This window comes from Elaeis guineensis, chromosome 5, assembly GCF_000442705.2.
Source record: "Elaeis guineensis isolate ETL-2024a chromosome 5, EG11, whole genome shotgun sequence".
Taxonomy (NCBI): domain Eukaryota; kingdom Viridiplantae; phylum Streptophyta; class Magnoliopsida; order Arecales; family Arecaceae; genus Elaeis; species Elaeis guineensis.
The window spans coordinates 6,140,076-6,167,797 of NC_025997.2; the positions used below are offsets into that span (position 1 = coordinate 6,140,076).

A 27,722-nucleotide genomic window follows, 5' to 3' on the forward strand; every position below is an offset into this window, starting at 1 on the left:
AGAAAATAAAGCTTTTTTTTTTTTTTTTTGTCAAGACATTTAGTGTAAAATCAGATTCCATGATTTATTTATTTCATGGTCAACAAAAATGTAAACAAGGATGGCAGATTGGTAAATAAGAAAACAAAAGTACAGGTAGTTTATATTTAAAATATTGCTGCATGAAGAGTCGTTATCACACCCTTTTCTTTTGCAACCAAGTTATAAACGAACCGAGCTCAATAATGTTTGTGAACTAGTTTTACATTAATTCTTGAGATAAGAGGTAGTTTTATATTAATTACACAGGTCAAGCATGGGTGATTTATGTAATTTATTATTTTAAAACTTATAAACAACCTGGTGGAGGGAAGAGCTCTACGGTTGGAAACCGGTGAGGTGCGTACACTTCACAGCTAGCTGGCGCTGCGGGTACGATCGGAAAATAAGGGCTCAAATTTAACGGCATTGGCACGCCGATTTTAATAAACCTCACCGCCTCCCATGGGATTTAATACTCATCCTCGAGCTCGGATTAGTTCTTTTTTTGGCGAGTTTGAACGATCGCTCTCCCCCCATCCTTTCCTTTTGTTTCCGATGGGTTTGTTTTCTTAATTGCTCCGCAAGATTTCTTGCACAGAAACCCTAAACCCCTCTCTCTTCCGGTCTCCCGGACTCCGATGTTGCCATTAATGGCGGAGGACGCCGAGGAGAGGACGAGCAAGAGGAGGAAGAGGATGGACGACCGAAGAAAGCTTCTCACCGGCGAGAAGGTCGAGGTAGGCAGGCCCCTTCCCCATCGCAATGTGGCTCTGAGCACCAGCTTCTTGAGTTCTGTTCTGCTTGTTTGGATGTTTTGGATCAGTCCAAGACGTATTGTGATTCCAAGTTATTGCTTTCTTTCTTTCTTTTTTCCCTTCTTTTTCATCGTTCTCATGTGCTTTCTTTGCCTGTTCTTCTTCCTTTTCGCCTTCATGTCATGAAAATTTCAAACTACCTTGGTGATCTTGGAGTTCTTGCGTTAATTCATGCAGGGTTATTCTGTTCTTAGTTGTTAGTTTGTGGAATTGGGTTTGTGGGCTGGAATGTGGCTGCATTATGCTGATTTATAAGTTTTAGTGCTTTGATAATGATGTGCATCTTTCTGTCTTTGATCTCTACTCATGTTCGGTTGTTTCTTTAGGTTTTGTATTTCGATGAAGGGCTTCTTGGTTCTTGGCACTTGGGTAGGGTCATTGGTTGTGGTGATTGCTCCCGTCTTATTGAATATACCAATCTCTTAAACGATGATCAGAGTTCGAAACTCGTGGAATCGATTGCAGTATCAGCTGCTATAGAAGGTGCATCAAGGACAGTGCCCAAATATTACCGTGGCCAGATAAGACCTTTGCCACCTCAGTACAAGATTCGAGGATCTGATATCATATATGGGCTGTGTGTAGATGCTTTGGTGGATGATGCCTGGTGGGAAGGTGTAGTCTTCGATCATGAGGCGGGTTCTGAAGAAAGGAGGGTTTTCTTTCCAGATCAAGGGGACCAACAGATTATTTCTGTTGATCGGCTACGCGTCACCCAGGAGTGGGATGAAGTTTTTGGGGAATGGAAGCCTCGTGGCAAATGGCTGTTGCTTCAGGTTCTCCAGGCCTTTGAAGAGGACGACGGACTTCCTGTTTCAATCCGGGAGATATGGTATGACTTGAGAGCTACATGTGGTTTCTTGGAGAAAATTAAAGGATGGACTTTTGGAACACAAGATGTCTGGCACCGCTTGGTGTCTGAGTTAATACAAGTACTGTGGTCTGTTGTCAGTGGAACAACTGTCTCTGAAATACTTCCGTCTGACGAGTTAATCAATCTTCCCATTACTTCTAACAATTCACTGGTGGATGATGTTCCTTGTCTTGAACGTACCAATACCCAGATGGATGGCACAGGCATGAGTGGTTGCTTGGCTGGTATCATAAACAGTGTTTCCTCTCTAGAGCCATGTATGTCTGCTGATCTTTTTTGGCTTGGATATACTGAAAGGTTATCTCAAGGGAAGTATGATAATGGAAGTTGTTCTCAAGCATCCCAAAGAGATGGGGTCATGGAAGCTTCGGGTGGAGTGGTTTCTGGAGGAGGCCCTTCTCGATTATGTGATCCAGGTGAATGGAATACAAAACCTGAAAGTGGCCCTAAAGCTATATCGGACTTCATCTCAACATATCACACTAAATCTCTTCCTCCATATTTGAGAAAAAGAATTCATGTTACACGTCAGCTTGCAAAGGCTCATCTTCAAGCTGGAGGTTGGCAGTTCAGGGAAAGTTCTCGTGGAATCAAGTACTATGTTTCACCCGACGGAACCCGTTATGGATCTTTTATTAGAGCATGTGAATCATGGAAAGCAGCAGAAGAAAATGCAGATACTCAGAAAGTCATGATCTGTAGTGGTGCCACTGACATTCCAATATGTGATGATCAAGGAAATGGTTCCAATAGGAACTTCACATGCACGGACGGTAAAGCGGTGCATGGATCAGCCTCAAGAGCTGCTGGAACTTGGAAACTTGTGCAAATAGATGCTGAATATTGTCCTGAGGTCATAGCATTATATGCATCTGGAGTAGAAAGTGGAATGTCTCGGGTAAGAAGATCAAGACCAACCAATCTTAAACATGAAAATTTGAGGCTAAAAGTGAAGAAGCATCTTTTGGCTTTAGGTTGGAAGATTGAAATTAAAAGAGATAAGGTTGTAAGGCTTCGGTTCTCTTCGCCTGAGGGAAAGACCTATTACTCCCTTTGTCAGGTTTGTTGTGATTTGCTGAAGGGGAACAAGAAAGCGGGTCAGGAATGCAGCGCTGATGATGATCTAGAGGGAAACTGCTCGAGTCAAAAAAGAAATGTGAGTAGTCCTGCAAAGATTCATCCTGAACCAATGTCTTTGGCTGGAGACACTCCAGTGCATTCTTGGTCAATCAAAAGGAAAAACCATCAGATTGAGCATTCTACCCACGCTATTGCACTATTTGAAGCCACTGAAGGTGTGAGAAAATGCAATGCACAAACAGAGGGATCTAACTTTTCTGAATTTGTAGACTCTGATGAGCTTCCAGATTATCGCACCATTGGGGCATTTTCTTCAGGAGGTTATATAAACCACTCAGAAGTTAATGTTAATTGTGCTTCTTCGGGGAGATTAATGGAAGATAACATTATTGAAGATCTCAAACCGGAGTATTTACCAGAGGCAATGACTGACTATGACAAATACATGGAATCATTAAAGCAAAATGGCAAACAGGATGTAGATGTTAAACAGTTGAGATTAAATGTCAAAAAACATCTATTATACAGGGGATGGCACTTTTGGCTTAAAACCAAAAAAACAAAGCAGGAATTATGTTATGACTCACCGGATGGCAAATCCTATCATTCTCTTGCTACAGCCTGTAAAGCATATCTGGAATCTGAATGTCTTGAAAATACTAATGTGAATTCTTTTGAATGCATGGCAAAGAGCAAAAAAATTAAGGCCGATATGACTCATTCAGAATTTGAACATTCTGTCATGAAGAATGAGCAGTGTAGACTTCTCAGTTCTTCCACCGCAATGGCAAGCAACAGGTCACAGGAAGCTTCCCAGATATTGCATGAGGCTGAAAAAGATTCTGGAATTTATTGTAATTCGTCAGAATTTGGAGAACTCGGATTTGGTAAATTGCAATTGAGAGGAGTTAGAAAGAAGAGAAAAAGAAATTCTTCATTTTCTTTTGAAGTTTTACATAATAGGCTCTTGACTAACCCATCTAGCCACTCTTCTGATGGTCAACAGTCTAAGAAAAGAAAGGGACGCCAATCTTTTGTTAGGCAAGGTCATAGATTAGGCAGAAGTTCTTCACCACGTGTGCTACGGTCAAGTGCAAGATCACGACAGTTGGTGGCATCATATTCCCATCAGCAATCTGCTAAAACAGTTTTATCATGGCTGATTGACAATAATGTTGTATTACCAAGGCAGAAAGTAAGTTATATGCATAAAAGAGATGGTCATGCTATGAAAGAAGGCCGGATAAATCGAGATGGAATAAAGTGCATGTGTTGTCGTATGGTGTTTAGTCTTGCTAAGTTTGAGGCTCATGCTGGCAGCAGCACTCAACGGCCATCTGCCAATATACTTTTGCAAGATGGAAGGTCCTTGTTACAGTGTCAAATGCAGATGATGCATGATAATAAGACTAAAGATTTTCCACATGTAAGACTGAAGGGTGATTATTCTCACTACCAGAGTGACACAATATGCTCTGTCTGTCAAGATGGGGGCACGTTAATGCTATGTGACCATTGTCCATCATCATTTCATCCAAGCTGTGTTGGTTTAAAGGTAATTCAAGTGCTTAACTTCTGGAGAATAATAAGATTTTGAGTTTTTCCATCTGAACATCTATGTCGGCAATCTATTTACATAGCTTACTCTTTCAGTTTGCTTAATGTTTTCATTCTTGATCTAGTTTTCATCTCATAAACCTGGATGACATGTTCTGTTTTCATTTAAAGTTTTCATATAAGGTGTTCTTCTATTGGTATCTTTGTTCATGCTGGGAACACATCTGGTGTTCCAATTTTACTGAATGGGGGTGGTCGCAACCTTTTTTTTCCCTCTGTAACGTTTTTTCTGGTCATGCATCTCCTGTGCACTTTCTAATGTAGCAACCCATTTGTTAGAATTTGATTTGCATTTACCTCTAGAAACTACTTGTTCTTGAAATATAATTGGACGAATCTTAAGCCATGTTCTTTCCACTGCTTTAAAAGCATTAGGTCAGTGTCCAATAAAGTTGTCTTAAATGAAAGACAGCAATATATAAGTGTAGGAAACGAAATGCAATTTTAGACATGCGACGGTGGGTGACTTTTTGAAATAGGTGAAGTAGGTGTAATACTGCACATCTAGTGATATGTGAAGTACATTTTCTTGTGCACTTCCACTAATATACAACATACTTTGTGGATTAATTTTAGTAAAGATATAGATAAACGTCGACCAAGTAAAAGTAACATGTAAGAGACTCCCAATGTGATCATTTTTAGAATGTTGGATCTATCATCATAAAATGGAGGAACAAATGAGGATGTATATGTTACAAACGTAATTGTGTCAATCAAGTTGAGAGGTGCTTCTGCAAAACTGTATGTTGTGCACATCTTTAGATTGGAAGGGAAATTTATAAGACAACAATTATATTGAAAATAATTTATGCTTCAAAATGTTGGGGCATAAACAAGATTACACAATGTATAGGTCTTGTGAATATCAGAATTCTGTACTGGATGTGTGGCAAGTTTAGGTTGATAGGTTTAGGAACAAGTGCATTAAAAGAGATATAAAGGTTGCACCTGTTGAGGACAAAGTTGTGGAGACTAGAGAATAATTATGATGGTATGGACCTCTGCAACAGAGATTCATGGAGGCTTTGATAAGAAAAGGGCTTAAGGTTTGTGTTGAAGGTCAATTAGAAGTGTGAAAAGTGCCTGAGAAAATATTGCTGGTAGTTGTAAATAGCATTTGGACAAGCTTGCACTGCCCATGGATATGGCCTGTAGCAAGAATTTTTGGCAAAAGACCAGTACTTGACCCCGAATTGCTAGTACAATCCTTGATGGTTACAGATACATTTATGATTTTTGTATAGGACTGCATAATCATCATGTTTGAAAACTAGAGATAGCTTATCGTTTGCTCTGTTATTTCCTCCACTCAAAAAGGAAATAGTTGTTCACTGATTTTCGTGTTAAATTAATCCAGGTATTGAAGCTAGAAGGTGCTGAACAATGCATAGATGATTAGTTGTTCAAATTCGAAGTTACTTTCAGATGCTGTTTTTTTCATGGCTAACTTCTTTTACATTATTTTTTGGTAATGCATCCCAAAGTTCATGAACCCCTACAATAGTGCAGACAGATATCACTGAAAGCATTATAGGTGGTATGCCATACTGGTCAGTACCAGTGCGTACCAATCATACCTTACTGTGCCCGTATCAAACAGGTACATAGTATGGTGGGTATACTGAGTGTCGGTACACTAAATGGACCCATACTGGGCATATGAACATTGTTCTAGGATGGTATGGGTATGGGATCCTGAACCTTGGTGTAGATAATGACCATCTTTTTTCTCATGCTTAGCCCCTTGAGAATGTTTTCACTCAGTGAATATAGACCAACAGTAGCAAACCATTATGTAGATTTATATTGCTGGAAAAGGTTTTTCTAAACAATATGCTTCTTGGGTTCAGAAGAACAAAAATCTCAACTAGGGTAGTTCATGTGATGGTGGAGTACATTACTTGTTCTTTAACTTTAGGAATCTTCTAGAAGGATGTAGACAGTGGTATATTAGGTTCAACTAACACTAAATTGAATCAGGAATTAGAACTTGTAAAATAGCTCGGGAACTTGTTTTAGGTGTACTTTGGACTTTGGAGTAGATTTCTCATTGCTTACATTAAATGTCTATCTGGGTGCATCATCAAGCTTTTGTCATACTTTACTCTACAGGCAAATAGTATATGTTACAATGCCATGACCCACCTTAGAGGACAGAACCATACATTAGATGACTTGAATGACAAGAATTGAGATCACAAGCTCAAAAAGGGAGGGACCCTACCTTTTGGATACCTTGCTTTTTCAATTATGAATAAGGTAATCTGAGTACTGAGGTCCAGGAGTCTTTCCATTGACTAGAATCAGGCAAGTGATATGCATCTAATATTGGATGAAGGAATATCTAATGGGTGGCTTTCATTTCATTGCAGGCTTAAAGCAAAAGGAATGATAGATCTATGGAATCACAATATAGGAGCATGAGGCATTTAAAATCTATGGAGATGGAGGCATGTGTAGCCTCTGCATTATATAGGAAGCTTAGAATCATTGGATTCGTTCGTTTATAGGAAATATAATAGGTGGGCTACAGAGATAGATGGGAGGGACAGAGACTCAAGAATTCTACTTATATCCTAAATAGAGGCTACTGAAAGTTTAATCAGATCAACATTTCCCTTTAAGACAGTTATTCACACTTAAAGGATCTCGTTCAATATCTGTTTATGTAGATGACTCACGTTCAAATTCTTGGGATCTTATTTGGGTATGGATAAAAGTGCCATGTCTTACATTTACCTAAAACTTTTGGGGATGGATGTTGGTATCTTTCTGTTCCAAATATCTAGTTATGCTTCCACTTTAAGAAACCATTTCACAATAATGAAAGAAGTAACATGCAGAACCCATACATGCTAGCATATCCGGGCAGCTCAGTTGCTTGATTACTTCAAGGAGGAACAGATGTGGGAGTGGGTAATGCATGTAGAGCATTTCTCAAGAAAATCAGAATAAAGAAACCCTTAGGAATGGCATGCAGGCATGAATTTCTAAAGAGATTTGAAGGGGGTGTGGCATCCAAACAAGAAATCTCCATCAAAATGAGGCATACATTGCTGGGTTGAACTGCATGGTATGTGCCTTACATCGCCTAGCTAGCTACCTAAGTTTAATGTGTGGAGGGTTGTGGTTGTTTTGCCAGGAAGTCCACATTGTAGACATTGGTCTTTTACCACCCCATAGAGAGACCAAAATGTCCTCAATAATGATGCCTCAGGATTCAACACTTTGAAATTAGGGGGGTAGTCATGCTTATAACATATCATATGCATTACACAGATTGATCTTACAGGAGAAACTGGTCTAGCTCACCTAGCTTTCTGATGGTAGCCTAGTAGCTGTTGGTATTGCCGAAGGGGGACCCTCTCACTGTTAGTAAGGCCCAGTGATGCATTCTCACTGTTAGATGCCTTGATGGCCCCACAGACAAAGTCCTGATAGTATTAAAAATCTCTGGGGTAGGTATATCCTTGTCTCAAAGAGGTTGAACTCATGGCATGTCTCCTATTGAGTAATCAGGTGGCTTGGTACCCAATACAATTGTCAGGTGGTGATCATTAAACTCCTCTCAAAGTTATGGGTTCCTAAGGGTAGAGCAGATATCTTATCAAGCAGCAACAATTCATCAAGTGATAAAGAGCAATGTAATCAGGTCCTAGACACATCACAACTAGTGCGGGATGAAGAGTTGGATATGGCAATGAAAAGGTTTTTCTCATTCCATGGGTTACTCAAAATGAACCACAAGTCCAAGTACAAGAGAGGAAATTGCCAATGTTACGAGATCCTAAAGCATTGGCATTATTATAGGCTTCAAAACATTCTAACCCTAAAACTCTAAAGTCTAAACCCTAAACCTGATGGGATGAAGTCTGAAGGAGAGAGATGGAAGCTTGTTCACGTCTGTTTGTTCAATTGGTTGCGTGGGTTATATACATTTAATGATTTGATCTGGATGAAGAAGTCATACACTTTGAAGTTCATAAATATTTGAATGTCTGAGAGTGCCTTGGCTATTTGCTTGGCTTACTTAGCTCATGCAATGGTGGTGCATGTATGATGTGCATGTGTGTAAATTCTTTTGTCACAGACGATACTAGCCTTTTTTGCTGGTCCTACTTTCATGTTTGTGTTCTGCATCATGTGCAGATGCTCATGCACGAGATCTTAGACATGCAATCACATGCTGCTGGCTTGCTGAAATTGTTCGTTACTTTCATTACCATGATTTGGCTATAAGCATCAGTATGCTTATCTTCATCTTAATATTCTCAAAGTATGGATACAATTTTGCTCATGCTGAAACACCATCTGAAATATATTGCCCAAATTATATTTTTAAAATCTAACCAAGGAAAAATCTCAGGTGGCAAAACTGAATTGATGTTGGTGTTTATGTAGGATATCCCAGAAGGAAAATGGTTTTGTCCATCCTGTAGATGTGCCATATGTGGCCTAAGTGAGTACAATTGTGACATGGAGAAATTTACAGAGAAAACAATGTTGTACTGTGATCAGTGTGAGCAAGAATGTATGTATGAATTCATCAATTTACATATCCCAATTGTGTATTTACGTATGTGATATCTGGTTTCTCTACTTTTTGCAGATCATGTGGGCTGCTTGAGAGAAAAGCGATTGCAGCATCTAAGTCATTGTCCAGCTGGGAATTGGTTTTGCAGCAAGAAATGCTCAAAGGTACATCCAATCAGATTTTAATCGCAACAAGACTAGATTTCTTGTCTTATTACAAAGGAAAGAAATTGGCATTTGATTTTATATATTTTTTCACTTTTTGGTTGATAAGTGCGGAGTCTTGACTTGGACATGTTGTGTGCTATAGTTTATTTATGTAAATTTTTTTTAAGTTGGTCTTGGTCATTTTCAACAAAAATACAGGTATGACATGCAAAAATATTTGCAAGGAGGCGTATATATACATGCAAAAATAGTTGCTTTTGGTAATTTTATACAAGGAGTCTTTCTTAGCTTGATGTGCACCATCATTAAGAGATACAACCTTAAATTGCTAAAAATTGTCAAAATATTTGCATCTAATGACACCGTATGGTTATAATAACAACCTTTTATTATAAAGTAACTTTAATGTAGCAGAAATGCTGGACTACATTCATTGTGTTTCCATATGCTTCAAGTTTTGAGAAATGCTAAGTTTCTGAATATTTTAGATGAAATTTTCTATTTCCAGACTTGGATTAAGAAACCCTTGCACACAATTTCTGGTTGGTTTGTTTCTTCTGCTTACATTATGTTTTTCAAAAGGTGGGGGATATGTGCATGTGAATCATCAAAAAAGTGGGGCATATGCATGTGGGCATGCATGTCTATTTGTACATGTGTAATTGGCATTTGTATGACTGACTTTGTTAGGACTTAAAATTCTGTTACTGTAGTTTAGCACAACAAGATAATGACTGTCCATCTTACAGATGGACAACTAAAGTCATCAACAAGCTAAGTCTAGGATTATCTTTGGCTTAGATCCTTAAAAGAAATCCTAATCTATGTATGATAATGTTTTTGTGATGGGAATCTGAAAAGTTGCATGACTGTTGGATCTTGGAGAGATTAAGGACTTGATGCAAATGGACCATATATTAGATTTAGATCTGGATTAAGTTGTTTTCTTATTGTGTTTTGTTTACAATTAAATTCTCAGTCTATTGAGTCTTAAAGGTGTTTTCTTTTTTTAAAGATTTGCTACATATTATAGTAATATATATGTGTGTACAAGTATGAATATGTGAATTGCAGTTTTTGAACTAATTTTAGGGTATTTTCTAATCGGTTATGGGTCCTACTTTTTAATTAATTTTCCCCCCTTATAGGTCCTGCTATAGGTCTATGCCACTTAGGGTTTATGGTGTTTGCAATTGTAACTTAAGGAACTTCAGTGACTTTCTATCGATGATTCAGGTCCTAGTGGGATGTCCCACTGGATGTCTGGACAGGGCACCATCACAAGGTTGGGTTGGAGTTTCCCTACTGTTGTTACTGCATGCTGTTCGGTGCATCTCGGGACATCCTTGTTCCAAATGTCAAGATAGGGCAGGATGGCAGCGTGTCCCATGCCGTGGAAAAAACAGGATAATACTGTATCAGTGGATTTGAGTCATTCCTTTTCATATAGTATACCATGGAAATGCAAGATTTACTGTTTTTGAAAGATTTTGGTGATTTTTTGTTAGGAGATTGAGCAGTCTGAAAGTAGTAAAATCTTAGACTGATTAAACTCCTATTTACAAGATGCAAGTTAGTGTTCTAAATAATTACAGATAAGTTGAGTCCCTATATAACTAGGAATTGATGCGTTTGGGTTGTTTGGATGTTGTCAAACATTTCTCCATGAGCGATGATTAATTATGCATCTTTTTTATCTTTTTATTGAATTATTTAACTCTATTGTGGAGCTTTTTCCTTGTTCTTGATGCCTCTCAATTTCTGTTGTTTCTCTGTTTCTCTTCTTCCTCCTATTCTAACACGTTGTTTCTCAAATTGATCCCTCCAGCAGTTGTTTTCTGCTAGTTACAGAACAAAAATGACTACCTTCTTTTTTACTCTCTGTTAGCAAAACTTTTTCCCAGTATGTATAATATAGAAGACAAGTAATGTTTACCTAATGTAAGCTATATGCACGAATACATCCCAATCTGCCCCTACTCTCTGTCCCCTATCTCCATTGCAGGTCTTGGCAAGGGTAAGGTTGCTCGATTGTGACATGGGTGTCACTGATTCAAAGCATGAAAACAGTCTCTGCACTTGTGGTTAAGGTTACATATGTTTGTCCCTCGCCAAATCCTGAGCACTGGAATGTCCCTTTTCTTTTTGAAGGATACCTGCCTAAGTGCAACACTTTCAGAACATCCATATTGTCAAGCTATCCAATAATTGTACATAATAAGTAGATCCATGGATCTAAAGCTACAACATTATAAGAAATAGGGGGGCGGGGGTGTGTTTGGTTTGCAACAGAATCAGCATCGGAATCGGAATGGCCAAATCCCCTAAAGCGTTTGTTTCATGACTAGAATCGGAACGAAAATTTGAATCCTTAGGTGAGAGTAAGGATTGAGTTTTAGATAGATTTGGTCATTCCCATTCCACCTCAAAATTGGAATTAGATTGGGACTCCTCCCAATCAAATAGTCGGAATGGAAGTCACCACTCCCATTCCAATTTCAGACCCCAACTCTCCCAACCAAACACCCCCTAAAATGCTTATTGAATTGGAATATAAACTTTGAAGATTAAATGTAATTACAATACTAACAGACTAATTTAAGCAAATGAAATGGAATATCTAACATGACTTTCCACCTGGAACAATTTTAAGTGTCTGTGGCACGTTTGCCAGATTGTGGATTGATTCATGCCTGAATTCTAGCAGGCAAAACTGCAATATCCTTGATGATTGGATTTTGACCATTAAGAATTACAAGAATATTCCAGATGCATTATTTTCTTCCCTGTTCATTATATTGTGTAAATGTTTTGTGATGCTTTTTCTGATAAAAAAAGTTGTATTATATGTACACAACTTCTTTGATGTAGAGTTGTATGTGTACATAATTAAATGGATGCTGACAGAAATGTTGGAACATAATGATGCATTATGTGATTGCGGACTATAAAATGTATGTGCATTATGGAACATGTTATTGTACTAGTGCAGCAATAACAATTGAAAATTATGTAGTTTATCCTTTTGCATGGTGATGTACAATCATGTCTAAGTACATTTAGCTTACCACTAAATCTGTATGATAATACCGTTTGTTGGTTTCAATGCTGACATGTGATAGGAAAAAAAATTGACTACCATTAGATTTGAATCTGAAGATCCATAGATGTTTGCATAATTCAAGTAACTTGGTTGTCTGTTAGCTCATCTTATGTATTTCCATGAACTGTCACCAGTTTTAAGTAGTATTTTTTTCCTTAAAAAGATCCTCTTTCTCATTTACGTCAGCCATAAGATACCTGGTCATAATGTTACTAAAAATTGTGCAGATTTTCTATCATCTTCACAAATTTCTTGGGAAATCTCACCTAACATCTGTTGAAGGTTTATCGTGGACACTTTTGAGATGCTGTAGAGAAAATGGTGGTGACCTTGAAAAATTTGATCTTGAGACAATGGCTGAGCATCATAGCAAGTTGTGTATTGCACTTGATGTTCTGCATGAATGTTTTGTTACTATGATTGAACCTCGCACCAAGAATGATGTTGTTGCTGATCTTGTTTTCAATAAAGAGTAAGATCTCTCCCCTAAATTTTTGTTGTTGTTGTTGTTTTAGTATTCTCTGGTCTCAACCCCCTCCTCCCCTACCCCACCCTCCAAAAAAAGGAAAAGAAAAAAAATGGGAAAAAAGAGTTTAGGCAACAACAAACTTTCTGTAGTTTAGTATTGAAAGTAGTAGCATGACAGAGCTGTTCCAAATGAAGACCAGCATTAGATGCTATAATTAATCAACAGAAGTTAATTTGCGAACTATGCCCGTTGAAGGTAATGCAGTGGTGTGTATATTACACTTTTTAAAAAAAAAAAAAAAAAACTAAAATTATGGTTGACATGCATTTTTATTTCGTTACGTGATGCCAATAGCCATTGTTTTAGAATCTAGAGAAGTCATTAAAAGTTTGGTAACTTATGTTGTTTCTTTTTCCTTGTCTTATTGTTCTTTTTTCATATGCTCCAAAGTCTCCAATGATTACTGTTTATATAGCTTGGAACATGGGTGTATTGACAAATATAAACTGAATGATTCATAAATGAGGAGATATCATGAGAACCTAATTCTTGATTAGGTCATCCTCCCTGAGTCCCTATAGACTCTCATTATATCAAGAGCCTCATCACATATGCATATATGCTGCTGAGGTCACTGGGACTTAAGGAATTTCTTCTTGTTGAATGAACTTAACATTCATGACAGGATCTTTACATATCATATTTTATCTTAGGCATGCACTATGCCTTGGCATTCTTATGCTGGGACATATATACCACTGCGGTGACCCTACTGCTACCTTAAATATACATGTTATTACATGGTCTACAACATTATCTTTATTAGCAGTTGATGTATATATTACCTCCCCCCAACCTCAGACTGTTATTCTCCTTGCAACATGATGATTAACTCATCTTTGACCTCTACAGAAAATCTCACATAGTGCTTATATAAGGCTAAAGTCTTTATAGGAAGTTCCCTTTGTCAAGTAAGAAGGTTGCATCCTCAGCATTATATTCACATTGCCACTAGCATGACTTGATAGAGTATTGGTTGATTGTAACTTGAGCACTGCTGGCTACCAGAAAGTTCGTAGACTTGACAAAATATATAAGCTTCCAATTTTCACCTTGAGTTAGGCCGTGTGGTAGTTTTTATGCTTTCAACAAGTCCATATTTCTTATTTCATCTATATTGCCAATATGTGACTAGAATTATGTTTTCCATTCGTATTGGACTACAAGGCTGACATCCTTAAATACCACTGTCACTTGCTCTATATCTAACAAGTTCTTTCACCTATGGTGTCTGGTCAGATCAACCACTGCTGTGTCTTCTTGTTAAATTTGATTAGACCTTGACTGCTTTTTCTTTGGTATCGAAATCTTCACATTGGATAAGTAATCTATTGAATATCTGAGCCTCATGTTTCAGCATGTTGGATTGAGTTTTGCTAAATGGTAGGATTTGCTAAATTATGGTGTCAAACCAGTTCTTAATATTTCTTAAGGTCTATCGAAATGGTGCTAGGTGTCGTAACTTTCGGTGTGACCAATATGGTGCAATATAGTGTTGGTTTAGTAGCACACTTGAGACCTAGTATGTTGTAGCTTACCAATTCCATATTGGTACACCATTTCTTTTATCTTTTATTTTTCATTTTATTTTTTTTTGTCTTGATGGATTATTTTAATAATTAGGGTTGTTTGAATTATGATTATGATGCTACTTTGATGTTTTTTCTATCATATTGGTCTTGAGTATGATATGATTGATTAATGAATACAATTGTAATATAATTGAATGTATAATTTAATAGACATATAATCAAATGAATTTGAAGCACAAAATACATACTGACATCTAATTCCTTATGAGTATCTATGTCGCTCGTAGATATCGGGATCCTAGTCATAGTCTAGGCTTGGGATCTGACTCCAATACAATAATCTACCTACTGTTGCAATCTATAATCTGAGCCTCCAAGATATAGCCACACCTGATATTGATCAAATGTCTGATAATGGGCTGGCCACATCATCTAAAGGAAGATTAAGATAGTGAAATCTGATCCGTAATTTGGCCTAGGCTATGGAGGGCGGTAACCACTCGAATATTATATCTTAGACAACGGATATCCATATAGGTCATACCCTGGTTGTGCATAACAGAATTCGATGTGTGATTGGATCCAAATACGTCCAAGGATCCTACTATGCATACTAGGTCATCTAAGGCAATAGTCTTGTGTTCTAAACAATCTTGAGAGATCCATCTCCTGCATGCAATCATATCCTTGTAGGCTCTAGGTCATGCATCATCATTCATATCCTGTGTTGGTGCATGTGTGGTGCTTCCAAGCCTTGGGAGGTTATGAGAGGAGCCATGGGCTTGGTTCCAGGATTCTAGGATCGGTTTGGGTCCTGGGATGAAGGCTGTCAGCCTTCAGGATTTTGAGATTTAAAGGTCTTGGGCCTCAAGGGGCTCACTTGTATTGGGCCGGGTTTGGATCCAAGGGTGAGATTGGGTCAAGTCATGGGTGTACATGGGCTTGGATGAGCGCAATCTCATGTGGGTTAGCCATGAGAGTTTTTGAGCTAGCGTTTATTAGGATTCATATGGAAACTCTAGGGTATATAAACTCATATATTGTAATAGTTTGTTAAGTGATCAATATATGGCTTTTTTTCTTAACTTCTCCCTCTCTCTGTGGTTTGCACACCACCTTAATCAGCAAGAGAAAACCCTAGAAGGGGGCGCCTCCCTCAAGCCTTAGCCGCCCTAGAGTTTGGAAGAGGGAGGCACCCCATCATGTTGGCATCCCTCCTTGTGTGGCCGCCTAAGACTCCATGCCCAGGGAGTCTCCACGCCCAAGAAGCCCTCTGATCAGATCAGGGATCAGAGGAGGACGTGGAAGGAGGCTTCAGAGATGGGCATAAGTGGAGGAAGTGTACGAGGTGACGAGCATGGGCAAAAGCTGCGCAAGTTGTTATTGTGTGCGCTGGTAGTCCTTGTTGGATAAGAAATTTTCTCCCCATTTGGATCAGATTTTATACTTGGTTAAAACAGTAAGGAGGGCTCTATCAGATGTCCTTAATGTCTTGATAGATCATCCAAAAGAGATCAGGAAGATAGGAGACGAGGCACACAAGTTGGAAGCACACAAGCTGAAATTTCTGTCATGGAGTCCCTGTCGTATAAGGACTCTCTTTATCCAAGGAATCTGATCCAGATTTGTCCAGATCTACTAGTCCTAAGGATTTACGTCCCTAATCCTGGTTCCAAGGGTCTTGGGAGTGCAAAATCAGATCTGGAGGTGCGTCCCAGGTTTCGGAAAGCGGGGGAGGCGCGAACTAGGTCGCTGCTGCAAGGTTCTTGATGCGCAGCGATCTAGAGTATGGTGTTTGTTGCTCTTAGAGAGTTTGGATCACCATGGACTTTTGTAGAGGGCTCCATCGCAGGTCTCCTCAGGTCCATGCAGGTGCACGGTGGTCCTAACAATTGGTATCAGAGCCTGGTGGAGTGTAGAAGTGAAGGAGAAGTCATATAAGATGATAGCTGAAATTTGCACACCTATTCTACGGTATGTCTTGAATTTACCTTTGTTATTGCTATGGTTTGGCCAACTGAGAGCAGCGGGTTGAAGGTGGAGGTTAAGAGGATTGATGGGAAAGAAATTTTCTGGGATGGAAGGTTTGGGTGTATGATTTGCTGGTCCAACATTGTTTGAAGGCGGTCTTGATGGAAAGGTCAGGATGTATGATGGTTAGACGATAGGGTTCTCTAAGGAAGATGGGCAGCAGAGGGCTGTTTCGTGGACGAGTGTTTGGCATATTTGGCGTGCTAGAAGAGAGGTTCCCCAAGGGATAATGGTCGAGGTGGAGTTGAAGAAGCAACTATACAGTCTTCGGATGCAGAAAGGTGGGGAGGTAATTGGAGCGCATTCAACGGTTCGATCAGAGCATGGATTTGCAGAGCCTTGGAATGATGGAGATGACTGATCCACATAGTGTCGTAGCTGGTTCAGAGGAGGAGGTCCTCTGATGGTTTCATAGGTGTTTGTGGAGCACGAAAGGTCCGAAACGGCAGTAGCGATGGTGGAGGTTCAGTAGGGCAGTGCTGGGCGACTGATCTCGAATGAGGTTTTGTCTTCTGCAAGAGCACCAAGAGTCACGATTCAGGTGGAGCACCAGCTAGAGGTGTCTTCACATGTGAAGGATGGTTTGGCACAGGTTTAGAGCTAAGAGGTGCAGGGATAGGTGTCTGATTTCAGTACCAGCAGCGGTGATGCATTGCATGGATTTATGAGGGATTGCGAGCATTGTGGATCGAGGCTCTGGGGGGATCATATTAGAAGGGTTTGTTTACAGTAAGAAAGGATCCGGATACCTATGAGGAGGCTGACGCGAGCCTCGGATGAGATAGATGGGTCTGAGCTCGGACAGGGTTTGAGCTACAGTTACTCTAGGTGAAGCTGAAGCGACGGTTGGTGCAGGGGCAGAAGAGGATAAAGTGCTAGGGTGGAATTTTTTAGGGTTCAGTCGTTGAAGGTGAAGAGTTGAATGAGCTCTTGGGTTTCGGAGAAGCCCGCAGGGTGTGTTGTATCTGAGATGGTTTCGGAGGGGTCCGTGGAGTGCAGAGGATCCGAAGGTGCAACGACGATGATCAAGGTGCAGCGGCAGGCCCAGTGGGGCAGGTTTGGTGGTTGGCCTCGGGTGACTTGGGTACAGAGTCGACTTCTATGGCATCAGATAGACTTCGGATTTAGGTAGAGCACCGAACAGAGGTGGCTTCATAGGTGGAGAGAGTTTCAGTAATAGCGAGTGCCGGTTTAGGAATACTGCGGTTTCTCCAGAGAAGTCAGGATGAGTGATGCAGCTGCCAAGCAGAAGGGAGTCTATAAATTTCAAGATGGTGCCAAAAAACAAGCAAGGATCTTCAGCTATAGAGGCGGTCATCCCAAAGGTCTCCAAGGATGCACAGAAGGTGAAGAAGATTGGAATCAACGATGGAGGTTTCCACAGGGAGCTGTCAGGGCACGCAACGACAGCAGGATCGTGTAGATGGATCGTGCGGAAGTTTGCCAAGGCTTGGGGGCATCAAGGTGGAGATTGTTGATGCATGTGTGGTGCTCTCAAGCTTTGGGAGGCCATGAGAAGAGCCATGGATTTGGTTTCAGGATTTTAAGACTGGTTTAGGTCTTAGAATGAAGGCTGTCAGCATTCAGGATCTTGAGATTCAGAGATTTTGGGCCTCAAGGGGCTAACTTGTACTCGGCCGGATTTGGATCCAAGGGTGAGATTGGGTCAAGTCATGGGTGTACATGGGTTTGGATGAGCGCAATCTCATGTGAGTTAGCCATAGAAGTTTTTGAGCTAAGGTTTATTAGGGTTCATGTGGAAATCCTAAGGTCTGTAAATCCATATATTGTAACAGTTTGTTAAGTGATCAATATATGACTTTTCTTCTTAATTTCTCTTTCTGATTTGCACGCCACCCTAGGCAGCAAGAGGAAATCCTAGAAGGGGTGTTTCAAGCCCTAGCCACCCTAGGGTTTGGAAGAGGGAGGCACCCCATCATATGGGCATCCCTCCTTGTGTGGCCGCTTAAGACTTCATGCCCAGGGAGTCTCCACACCCAAGAAGCCATCTGATCTAATCAAGGATCAGAGGAGGACATGGAAGGAGACTTCAGAGGTGGGCATGAGTGGAGGAAGTGCATGAGTTGACAAGCACGGGCAAAGGCTGCATAGATTGCTGTCAGGGTGTGCGCTGGTAGTCCCTGTTGGACAAGAGATTTTCTCTCCATCTGGATCGAATTTTATGCTTTGGTTAAAACAGTAAGGAGGGCTCTATCAAATATTCTTAATGTCTTGATAGATCATCCAAAAGAGATCAGGAAGGTGGGAGATAAGGCACACAAGTTGGAAGCACATAGACTGAAATTTCTGTCATGGAGTCCCTGTCGTACAAAGACTCTCCTCATCCAAGAAATCTGATCTAGATTCGTCCAGATCTGCTAGCTCTAAGGATTCATGTCTCTAGTCCTGGTTTCAAGGGTCTTGGGAGTGGAAGATCAGATCTGAAGGTGCGTTCCAAATCCCTAAAAGGGGGGAACTAGGTCGCTGCTGCAGGGTTCTTGATGCGCAGTGATTTAGGGCATGGTGCTTGCTGCCCTTAGAGAGTCTGGATCGCCATGGACTCTTGTAGAGGGCTCCATCGCAGGTCTCTTAGGTCCACGCAGGTGCACGATGGTCCTAACACTGTGGTATGAGCGAGTTGCAACTCATCAATGAACCAACTAGGACCATTGGGCTGAGTCATATGCATCGTTTCACATCTATTACTACCTCCTAATCACCATACATCATTGCTTGAATTGTCATTATCATCATCCCTTGTGTCGTCAGATGATTTGGGTAACCAATCCTTTGATGGCTCACCGGTCTCAAAACCAGAGTGAACTGACTCTTCAACCACTTTCTCTAATGGGGTTATAGTTCGCATTCCTTTTCTTTTTTGCTTATCTGAGAATCTACTTTCCTTCCCTAGATGCCCCTGCCTACTTGGCTCTATTACGTGGCTCAATTGGTCCCACCATCTTGACCGGCCCTATCTTGTTGACTAGATTGGGTACCACATTGGCTTCTTTTTAGCATCATCTATCAAATCTCTAGGTGGATAACTCAGATATAGAGCCTTGTGATGATGATCAGATTCCTCCAACCTTTGTGGTTGCTCGGCTGGTTGTGATCGTCATTTTACCCTTTGTTCTGCATCCATCCTAGCCTCCCTTTGCTATGAAACTATTCAGCTAAAGAGGTGATTGGCTTATCAAGCTCTAACTGTTGCTGTTAGTCCTCAAGCCAACCAGTCATTGGAATATTTGATCTTCTTTATTAGGTACAAAATCATTGTGAAGTGGATTACCATACTTCAGCTCCATTTCCTCTTGCACGCACTTCAAGTTGTGCCTTAGATTGTATTGGATATATATCAAATTGTTCCATCCTTTTTGCATCAGGCAATTCTTCTGTTTGCTGTGAATAAGAGTGAAGATCGACCAATTGTGTTCACAGTCACTAAAGGAGACTGTTAGAGAATCTAAATCGCTAGCCTCCTAAGTTGTTTCGATTATATGCCATAGTAAAACCACCATTCAGCTGCAAATGGATCCAAGTCAACTGCATGTTCGACACTATTTATCATAAATTATTAGATTAGTTTGTCGGTGTCAAAAAATATCTGGATTTATGTTATCTTTGCTTGCCATAGTTGCCTTCTCATTGAAGCTATGAGAGCCTTCTCTAAGTGCTTTAGTTTGTGAAACACATAAGACATATGATGCCAATGATCTACTTAAATTGACCAATAATGATTTGGTACCCCACTATCAGATATTGCACGATCATGGCCATATCAGGCTCCATTTTATAAATCACATTGTGCAAGCGTTCAAAAGTTCCTCATCTATGTCCATTTCTGGAACACTATACTGAAACTTTGGATTTAGATAGTAGACTATCAAGATATTTGTAATTAATCTAATTAACAAACGAATGATTGAACTTGGATTTTTTTTTATAAGAATAAACAAGCATAAGATACACACACACACACACACCAGTGGTTACGGAAGCAAGCTAAGGGATGCTACTGGATGTGCTGCTGCTACTAGCGCATACGCTGCTGACTAAGGAGATGGGACTGGATATATATATATATATATATATATTATGAAAAGTAAATTATTACTTGCTAAATTGTAATTCCTTGCTTATCTGATAATCCCACATCTGCTCCATGATCTCAATGGACTCAATAATATGTCTTGCATCCAACTGCCTGATCTTGTTTTCAGCAGCCCTTATCATATGGTTCAAGAAGGCTACGTAAGGCATCTCTCACTGTTCATAACTCTAAGCACTTGACGTAATGGTGCAATAGCCTTAGCTATTTTCTCGCTTGCTTCCAAAAACTGTGAGACTATCACTAGCAAGAATAATCATGTCAATAATGGCACTACCTTAATTGCTTATTATAGGGTCATGTGTCACGTTGCACTCCTTTCGGGGCTTGTAATAGATTTGTATAAGTGTGTTGTAAAGTGACTTTTTCCTATTCTTTTATTTGTGAATTGTGCATAGACTTTAGGTACTACATCAACTATTGTTCTTTCTCTTATATCTTGTCATGTTTGGATTATCTGGATACCTCTTATCATCCTAGCTCAGTAGCTCTTATGAATCTACAATATATATTAGCCGACATGGTTCAATTGTTTGTCCTTTTGACCACCATCATCGATTAGGAAGCTTTTTTCCCCATCACCGATATACTTCTCATCACACTCGTAGCTCTATCAAATTGTGGCTCTAGGTTTCAACTTGCTTTTGTTGGCACCTGTTAATGCTTTATCTTTCTGTTCTTTTTTTCTGCCTTCTACTATGGATCATCTAGTCTTTTTTATCTTAATCCACTTCTAAACCAAGTCATCGCCTTCTTAAGTAGTGGGTCTTGATCCAATATATCCTTTTTTGATTTCCATCATTTCACTTGTACTCGGCCTCCAATTACCTTTATGAACACCACATTTTGGTGCTAACATGTCTATGTTTGTGCCATCTGTGACGAACGGTCCTATAATTGGATCTAAAGTTGATAATCCTTTTCTGATTTCCATCATTTCATTTACTTGTACTTGGCCTCCAATTACCTTTATGAACCACATTTTGGTGCTAACATGTCTATGTTTATGCCATCTGCGAGTAATGGTCCTATAATTGGATCTAAAGTTGATAATCCTTTCACTTTTTACTTATTTCTTCGTGTGTCATTTTCTCATTCAACTCCCTCTTTGATCTCGACCTTGCCCAAGATGTTGCTTTCTTCATTAGATTCGTCTACTATTTCTTGACATACTATTGGTTAGGCTTTAACGATCCAACTTGTGACTGATGTATCCATGGTTGTGCAATATGTTGGTTCAATCTTGCCATGTTATAAATTTAATAGCAAGGTTCACCATAACAGTGCATACTGCCCTGCACCTTATTGGGCATAATTTATTGTACCGATACCAAATTGAGACTCAGTACATGGGGCATAGTGAGTCTCGGTATGCCGAATTGACCCCCATGCTAACCATACTGACATTGAACTAGCATCCCATCAGTATGGGGTCTAATACTGAGAAGACAAACCTTGGTTAATAGTCTTGCTCTCTAGCTCTTCTCTATAAACATCTACCATGAGAGGTTTACTAGTGTTTCCTCACTACCATAGAGGCCTTCTGAATCACTAATTATTTTTTGTATCCATTCCATCAGAAATCACAAACATATCAAGAGGATGCCAATATTCCTTGGCAACAAGGGGTTTTGCTGGTGATGAATTTTCACATTCAACATGTACAAACCTGGAAATTATTATAGCTACGAGCTGTAGGACCTCTATTTCATGCAAGCATGCATTCAAAATCAAGACCCAGACTAATTATCTCCAAATATCATAAAGCTCATGGGAGAATGGTGTTGATTATGTTGGGACTTTCTTCTAGTTTCCAAGTAAATCCCTGCTCAGTTGTTAGTTCAATCTTTAGTTTGGGATTGGTAACTTGACATGAAAATTGTCTTTATGAGGATTTCCTAAAGTAATATTTCCAGTCTTTTGGCCTTTCTTATCCTTCTTGCCATGTTTGCTATTTTTCATGCTGTCTAATACCTAGGAAGTATCTTGTTCCTAGTAAGAGTCCAGATTAGGCAGCTTTGGTGAATGGTCTTTTGCAGAGTGAGTTTTATCAAGCCATGTGAATTTACACCTCCTTGAGGTCATATGTGCCTCCCTTTGTAGACAACAGGTCATTCTTTAAGGAGAGGAGCTAGGGGGCCATGCTTTGTGCTCCCACGACCTTCTTCCACATGTTTTGATTGGTTATTGCAAGCTTGGAGATCTCATTAATGTGAAAAACTGTTTCCATACTTCCTAGATAAAGCAGAACAATAATGTTCCCACAACACCCTTAGAATAACTTCTTGCTCAGTCCTTCTATTTGGCCCCCCTGTCCTTCTCTGCTGGCTTTTGGCTCCCCATTATCAAACACTTCCTTACCCCATCGTGTGTTTGCTTGATGTGGCTTAAGCTACGGAAATACCAGCCAACTGATGGATACTTCTTTGAAGGACTTAATTTCGATCGGTTATTTTTTTTAGTAAACCTAAAAAGGAATAGAATATCTTACAACCCCTTTTTTGTTGAGTCAAAATATCATACCATTTTGTATTCCCATATCAATTGCAGTCAGATTTAGGTTTCAAACACTCCTAGCTGCATTCATCCAAGTTTTGTTGGCAACAGCGGTGTCATGATGGTGCATGGATTGTGGTGTGGTCCATGTGGGTGCAAGTGTTCAGAGAAAATTTCGATTTAAATATATCAAAACTGACCAATTCATATTGCATATGCATTGTGAGGTTTGATTCATGTTAGAGAGAGAGAGAGAGAGTAAAATCCCCTCCAAACCTATAGCAAGGATGGTGTGGCTGCAGCCACAGTATTTGTGAATTTCATGTGTATGCTCAATGCCACTTGTTTTTTTTTATTCAGGACTCGAGATGATTAGTGTAAAAACCTTTTGGATCTTAAAGTCCTCGATGATGATCCAATTTTTCTCTCATGTCATAATGCTTATATTAAATTTTGCAAGAATAGATAAGGGGTATTGAAAGAGAGGAGAGTATTGGACCACAGGACCAAGAAAGAAAGGGGAGGGAGGAGATGGAGGAGCAGGGGATGGGTTGAGGAAGTTGAAGGTCCTAGTCTTAGGAGAGACAAAGAAAGGAGAGTTTGGTACAGATGGTATATTTTGGAAAATTAATTTAAGCTGCAGGGCAGCTGGAAGAAGACAGTTTATAACATCGTTGGAGGTTGCATGGTCTTGCTAGTTTTTCTCTCTTTAAAATTGATTTTTGTCATATCTAGTCAGTCAAAAAGTAGTTTTATGCCAGTTTGACGTGAATGCCCTAAATGTGTGACTGCTCTTTTTTCTTCACGTTTCAAATAGAATAGTTTCGCTGAGGGTGTAAACAGTTTCTCAACCTAACAATCATGAACATGTTATCTCTGGCTAAGTGATGGTGGTCCTCTTCAAAACTTATTCTTGCCTGTCACTACTTAAGCTAAGCTTATTATCTTATTGCTTCGTGCGCTTTCTTGCTATGTTATTGGCACAATCATCTCATGTTCATGCTAACTTTAAAGTTTTAGTCCTTATTTGGGACTATACTTCCATTGTAATGAATGCTATATCTTCTGGAAAGACAGAAAAAGAAAATATTATCTCCCACTAACTGCTGGTATGGTTGGTTGTGTTGGCAATAAGAACCAAAATGCCACACTCATTGCTGACTTTCTAATAGTCTAGTGTTCCACACATTCATCTCATCTAGAGATTGATCGGGTTTCAGTAACTTGGCCAAGCCTGCTTTTCTTATCTGTTGTTCAGCTGGCCAGTGTCTCCTCCTTCCTCCAAAATACTCTTTATATGATATATCATATATCTGGAGGGGGTTATAGTGCTTTTGCTCAATGTCAACTGTATTGCCAGCAAGCATTACTAAACATGTGGTCATTGCACAAAAACTCCCAAAAAAAGAAGCAACACTTGAATAGATTAGATATATCACAAATTGGTTGTAAATAGTTTCTAAGGAAATGTTTGGACTTGGAGAACTGCATCCTTTAATTACGTATGTAGCTGGTAATGACCTCTTGCTTACATGGCTACTGTGGACGCCAGAAGCAATGACTACCATGCTTGGAAACATAATGCATTCCTTAAAAGCTTCGTTAATCATGTACCATACTGGACCGAACCAGTAATGTACCAGTATGTGGTTCTCGGTTCTGGTTTTGTGGATCTTGATCTAAGGTTTTCTTTGTTCATGTGATAATCATTTGTTGATCATGTATATCATATTTTTCCTTATAAATTTCTGAATTCTTTGATCTTCCAAGATGAAATTATGACTGGGTTCTGAATTTCTTTGTTATTATTATTATTATTTGTCTTGCACAGGTCAGAACTTAACCGACTGAACTTTTGGGGATTTTACACTATGCTCCTGGAGAGGGGAGATGAGCTGATTTCAGTGGCTACATTCAGGTATTTTTGTTAAATCTACTTTTAAATGCCGTGCAGTTATCAGCTGCCATTTACCACTTTTGCCACCTGATGTTGATTTTGTTCCCTGAAGCATGAATTTATTCTCATCTTGCTTCTTCCTGATTTAGGGTCTACGGTGAAAAGGTTGCAGAAATGCCTTTAGTTGGTACTCGAATTCAATATCGACGGCAGGGAATGTGCCGCCTGCTAATGAATGAACTAGAGAAGGTAACACTATCAAAATCTTTTGCCGGTAGAAAGCTAGAGAAACAAAACTATAGGCATACAGATGCTTTGACCTTAATTTTATTGAAAAGAATAGAATTCTTTGACCATAATTACCATTGACCTATTGTTACTCCAATCAATCTGAGGTTGATTCCAATAATCTTTCTCACTATTTATTTGTATTCAATGCCATATTCACCATCATGGCAAGGTTCATATCTTCAATTTTTTAATTACCTAGTCCCCACACACACTGCATGATTAGGTCAATCTATCTCTGATCGCTGACCGCGTATTTTCTTAAACTATCACACTCTACTAGTTACATGTTAAGCTTGCTTTATTTAATGCATTTTTAACCTTGAAAAACTTGAGTTCATTTCTTTTAGCATGATGGAGTTTTGGTTTTTGTACTATTGGCAGCTTTGGCTCTAGTTCTGGTCAAAAATTGAAAAAAGTGTCAACTAAAATTTGGAAAATGAAAATGAAAAATAAACCATCTAAAATAAATTAGAAATCATTTCAGTGGTTGGCATGGGACCATGAGAACTTTTTTGTGTGTGTGTGTGTGTGTGTGTTTTTTGTGGTGGTGGGGGAGGGGAGGATATCATGATCAGAAATCACATTTTGAGTGCACTACATCAATCCACTGTCTAATGGCAGTGTGCCTGTGAGATTTAACTTACAGGATAGTCAAACATATGTCAAAACAATACCTCAAAATTTATTTGGAATATGGCATTGCAAATGTTTCTAGATCTTCTTAATACCTGCGGAATCTTAGTTTAATTTAAAGAAAAATGCTTCAGTCATTGAATGAGGTGAAGAAATTACAAATGTTTGGTAGTTGTATATCAAGGGAATCTGGCTGCATTAGTCTTGGCTGAAACTTTGGAGACTTTGGATAAAATTCACATCAAAACCAAAATGTTTTGGTTTTGGTTTTAAAGTATCAGTTGAAACTTCAAACATCGAGCGATGCTTTTACCCAGGGTTTCTACATTCACTTGATGCAATTCATTTGTTTGGTATCTTTAAAGAGCATTAACAAGTTGTAATCCCCCTAAACATGGTGATGGATTAGACAGGTTGCATCTCATGCTCATAAGTTTGCCATGCCCATAGATTTACTTATTAGTCCCCATTGGAATGTGCGTGTTTGTTATGGGGGCTATATCAGCTTTTATGCATAACTGTGAATTTGGCCTCAGTGACTATCATGCTTTCTCACCAGCTTGCTTTTCTCACTTATTTTCCAGTTGCTTTCTTCATTAGGAGTACAAAAACTACTCTTACCGGCAGTTCCTCAGCTTTTTGAAACATGGACAACTTCCTTTGGGTTTACTAAGATGACCAGTTCTGACAGATTAGACTTATCAGAGTACACCCTTCTCAGTTTTCAAGATACTACAATGTGCCAAAAGCTATTAAGGAGAACTGCAGTTTTGAAAGAACCAAGAGGTATATACCCGTGTGTGTGTGCATGTGCGAGTGCGTGCCATGTGCACTTGTATACAGGTTGCACGTGCATCTTCATCTGACATGTGCACCTATCCCTTATTTTATTTATTATGTCTGGTTGCTGTGTTTTTGGGCAGGAAATCATAATCAATTGGCAGATATATCCTGCAAAAGTGAAGAGCAAGTAGATTGTGACAATTACAGCATTACTTCTGAGGTTGCAGAGATGGTGGAGCCAATCCATAAATCACCATCACTTGATGCGGGTCTATGTGCTTTGCCAACTGGAGATACCAGGGAGATCACTTATCAAATGGATGCTGCAAATTGTCTTCCAATCAGTAGCTGTAAAGATACATTAGTTGAGACACTCCGAGATGAAACAAATGAGCAGACAACAGCAAGGTGAGTTTGATTTTGATTGTTTATTATTTTTGTTTAGTATTTTTTATTCACAAATTTCTTGTACTGATCATTATAGGATTCCCAGTGTTGTTGCAGGCAAGTGCGAAGACAACTGTGTTTTAGTCAGAACGTCTCCATCAACTATAATGGTGTGTTCCTTGTTTTGTAATCTTTTGCCATTGTAATGACAGCCCTTTGCTGGTCAATATCCAGACTTTCTATGTCTTCATATTTGCAGGAGAAACCAGTTACTGACGTCAAATACAAGTTTTCAGGAAAATGCTATGAGCGCAATGGCAAGACTGGTGCCAGCAGAGTGCCCTTGGTTAGCAGTATTGATGTCAGAAACACGTGCAACTTCAAGTTCATCTACCAGCGGAGGACATTGACACATAGCAAACTAATTTCAATCCTCTTTTGTCATGCTCTTTAGTGGAATTCCCTTCATTCTGTATGGCGGCATGTATAGTTCTCTGTTAGTTTTCTTTTTGCAAACTTGGTGGGTTGCTGATGAAGCTTTGTGGGAAAGCTGAGGTTTTTATACAATATTAGGGGGTTCCACTAAGATTTTGACTGCAATATTAGGGGGTTCCACTAAGATTTTGACTGGCTACTATGATATTTATATTGATGCATCACATATGCTCTGTTCATTACATCTTGTTCCTGCCAGTTGTGTGGCTAGCATAGTGTTTGTGGGTTGGGTTGGGGTTGGGGGTGGGGCAGCGCGGGGTTGGTTCTCTCTCTTCTTTTTTTTTGTTTTTTTTCCCCTTTTCTCCCTGATGACTGTAGTAGTTTCT

At 39.4% G+C, this 27,722-nt stretch overlaps 1 protein-coding gene across 6 annotated transcripts; it reads left to right on the top strand.

The window, feature by feature from the left end:
* The first annotated feature begins 373 nt into the window (after positions 1–373).
* Positions 374–27,632, top strand: LOC105044698 (uncharacterized). Of its 6 annotated transcripts, none has more exons than XM_073257266.1 (11): positions 374–758; positions 1,163–4,345; positions 8,812–8,941; positions 9,020–9,108; positions 12,442–12,686; positions 24,742–24,828; positions 24,957–25,056; positions 26,316–26,517; positions 26,655–26,922; positions 26,999–27,071; positions 27,161–27,632. In XM_073257266.1, exons 1-11 carry the CDS (start codon positions 660–662, stop codon positions 27,353–27,355), a joined length of 4,671 nt encoding a protein of 1,556 aa, XP_073113367.1. In that variant the 5' UTR covers positions 374–659; the 3' UTR covers positions 27,356–27,632. The 6 variants fall into 6 exon arrangements, with proteins under 6 accessions (XP_073113367.1, XP_073113369.1, XP_019706107.2 ...); XM_073257268.1 differs by having other exon boundaries at positions 27,198–27,632; XM_019850548.3 differs by having other exon boundaries at positions 27,008–27,071.
* The last annotated feature ends 90 nt before the right edge of the window (positions 27,633–27,722 follow it).

Coding starts and splice junctions, on each gene's coding strand:
- LOC105044698 (XM_073257266.1), top strand. CDS start 660: ATGTTGCCATTAATGGCGGAGGACGCCGAGGAGAGGACGAGCAAGAGG. Junction 4,346..8,811: donor CAAGCTGTGTTGGTTTAAAG/GTAATTCAAGTG, acceptor GTGTTTATGTAG/GATATCCCAGAAGGAAAATG. Junction 26,923..26,998: donor AATGAGCAGACAACAGCAAG/GTGAGTTTGATT, acceptor TGATCATTATAG/GATTCCCAGTGTTGTTGCAG.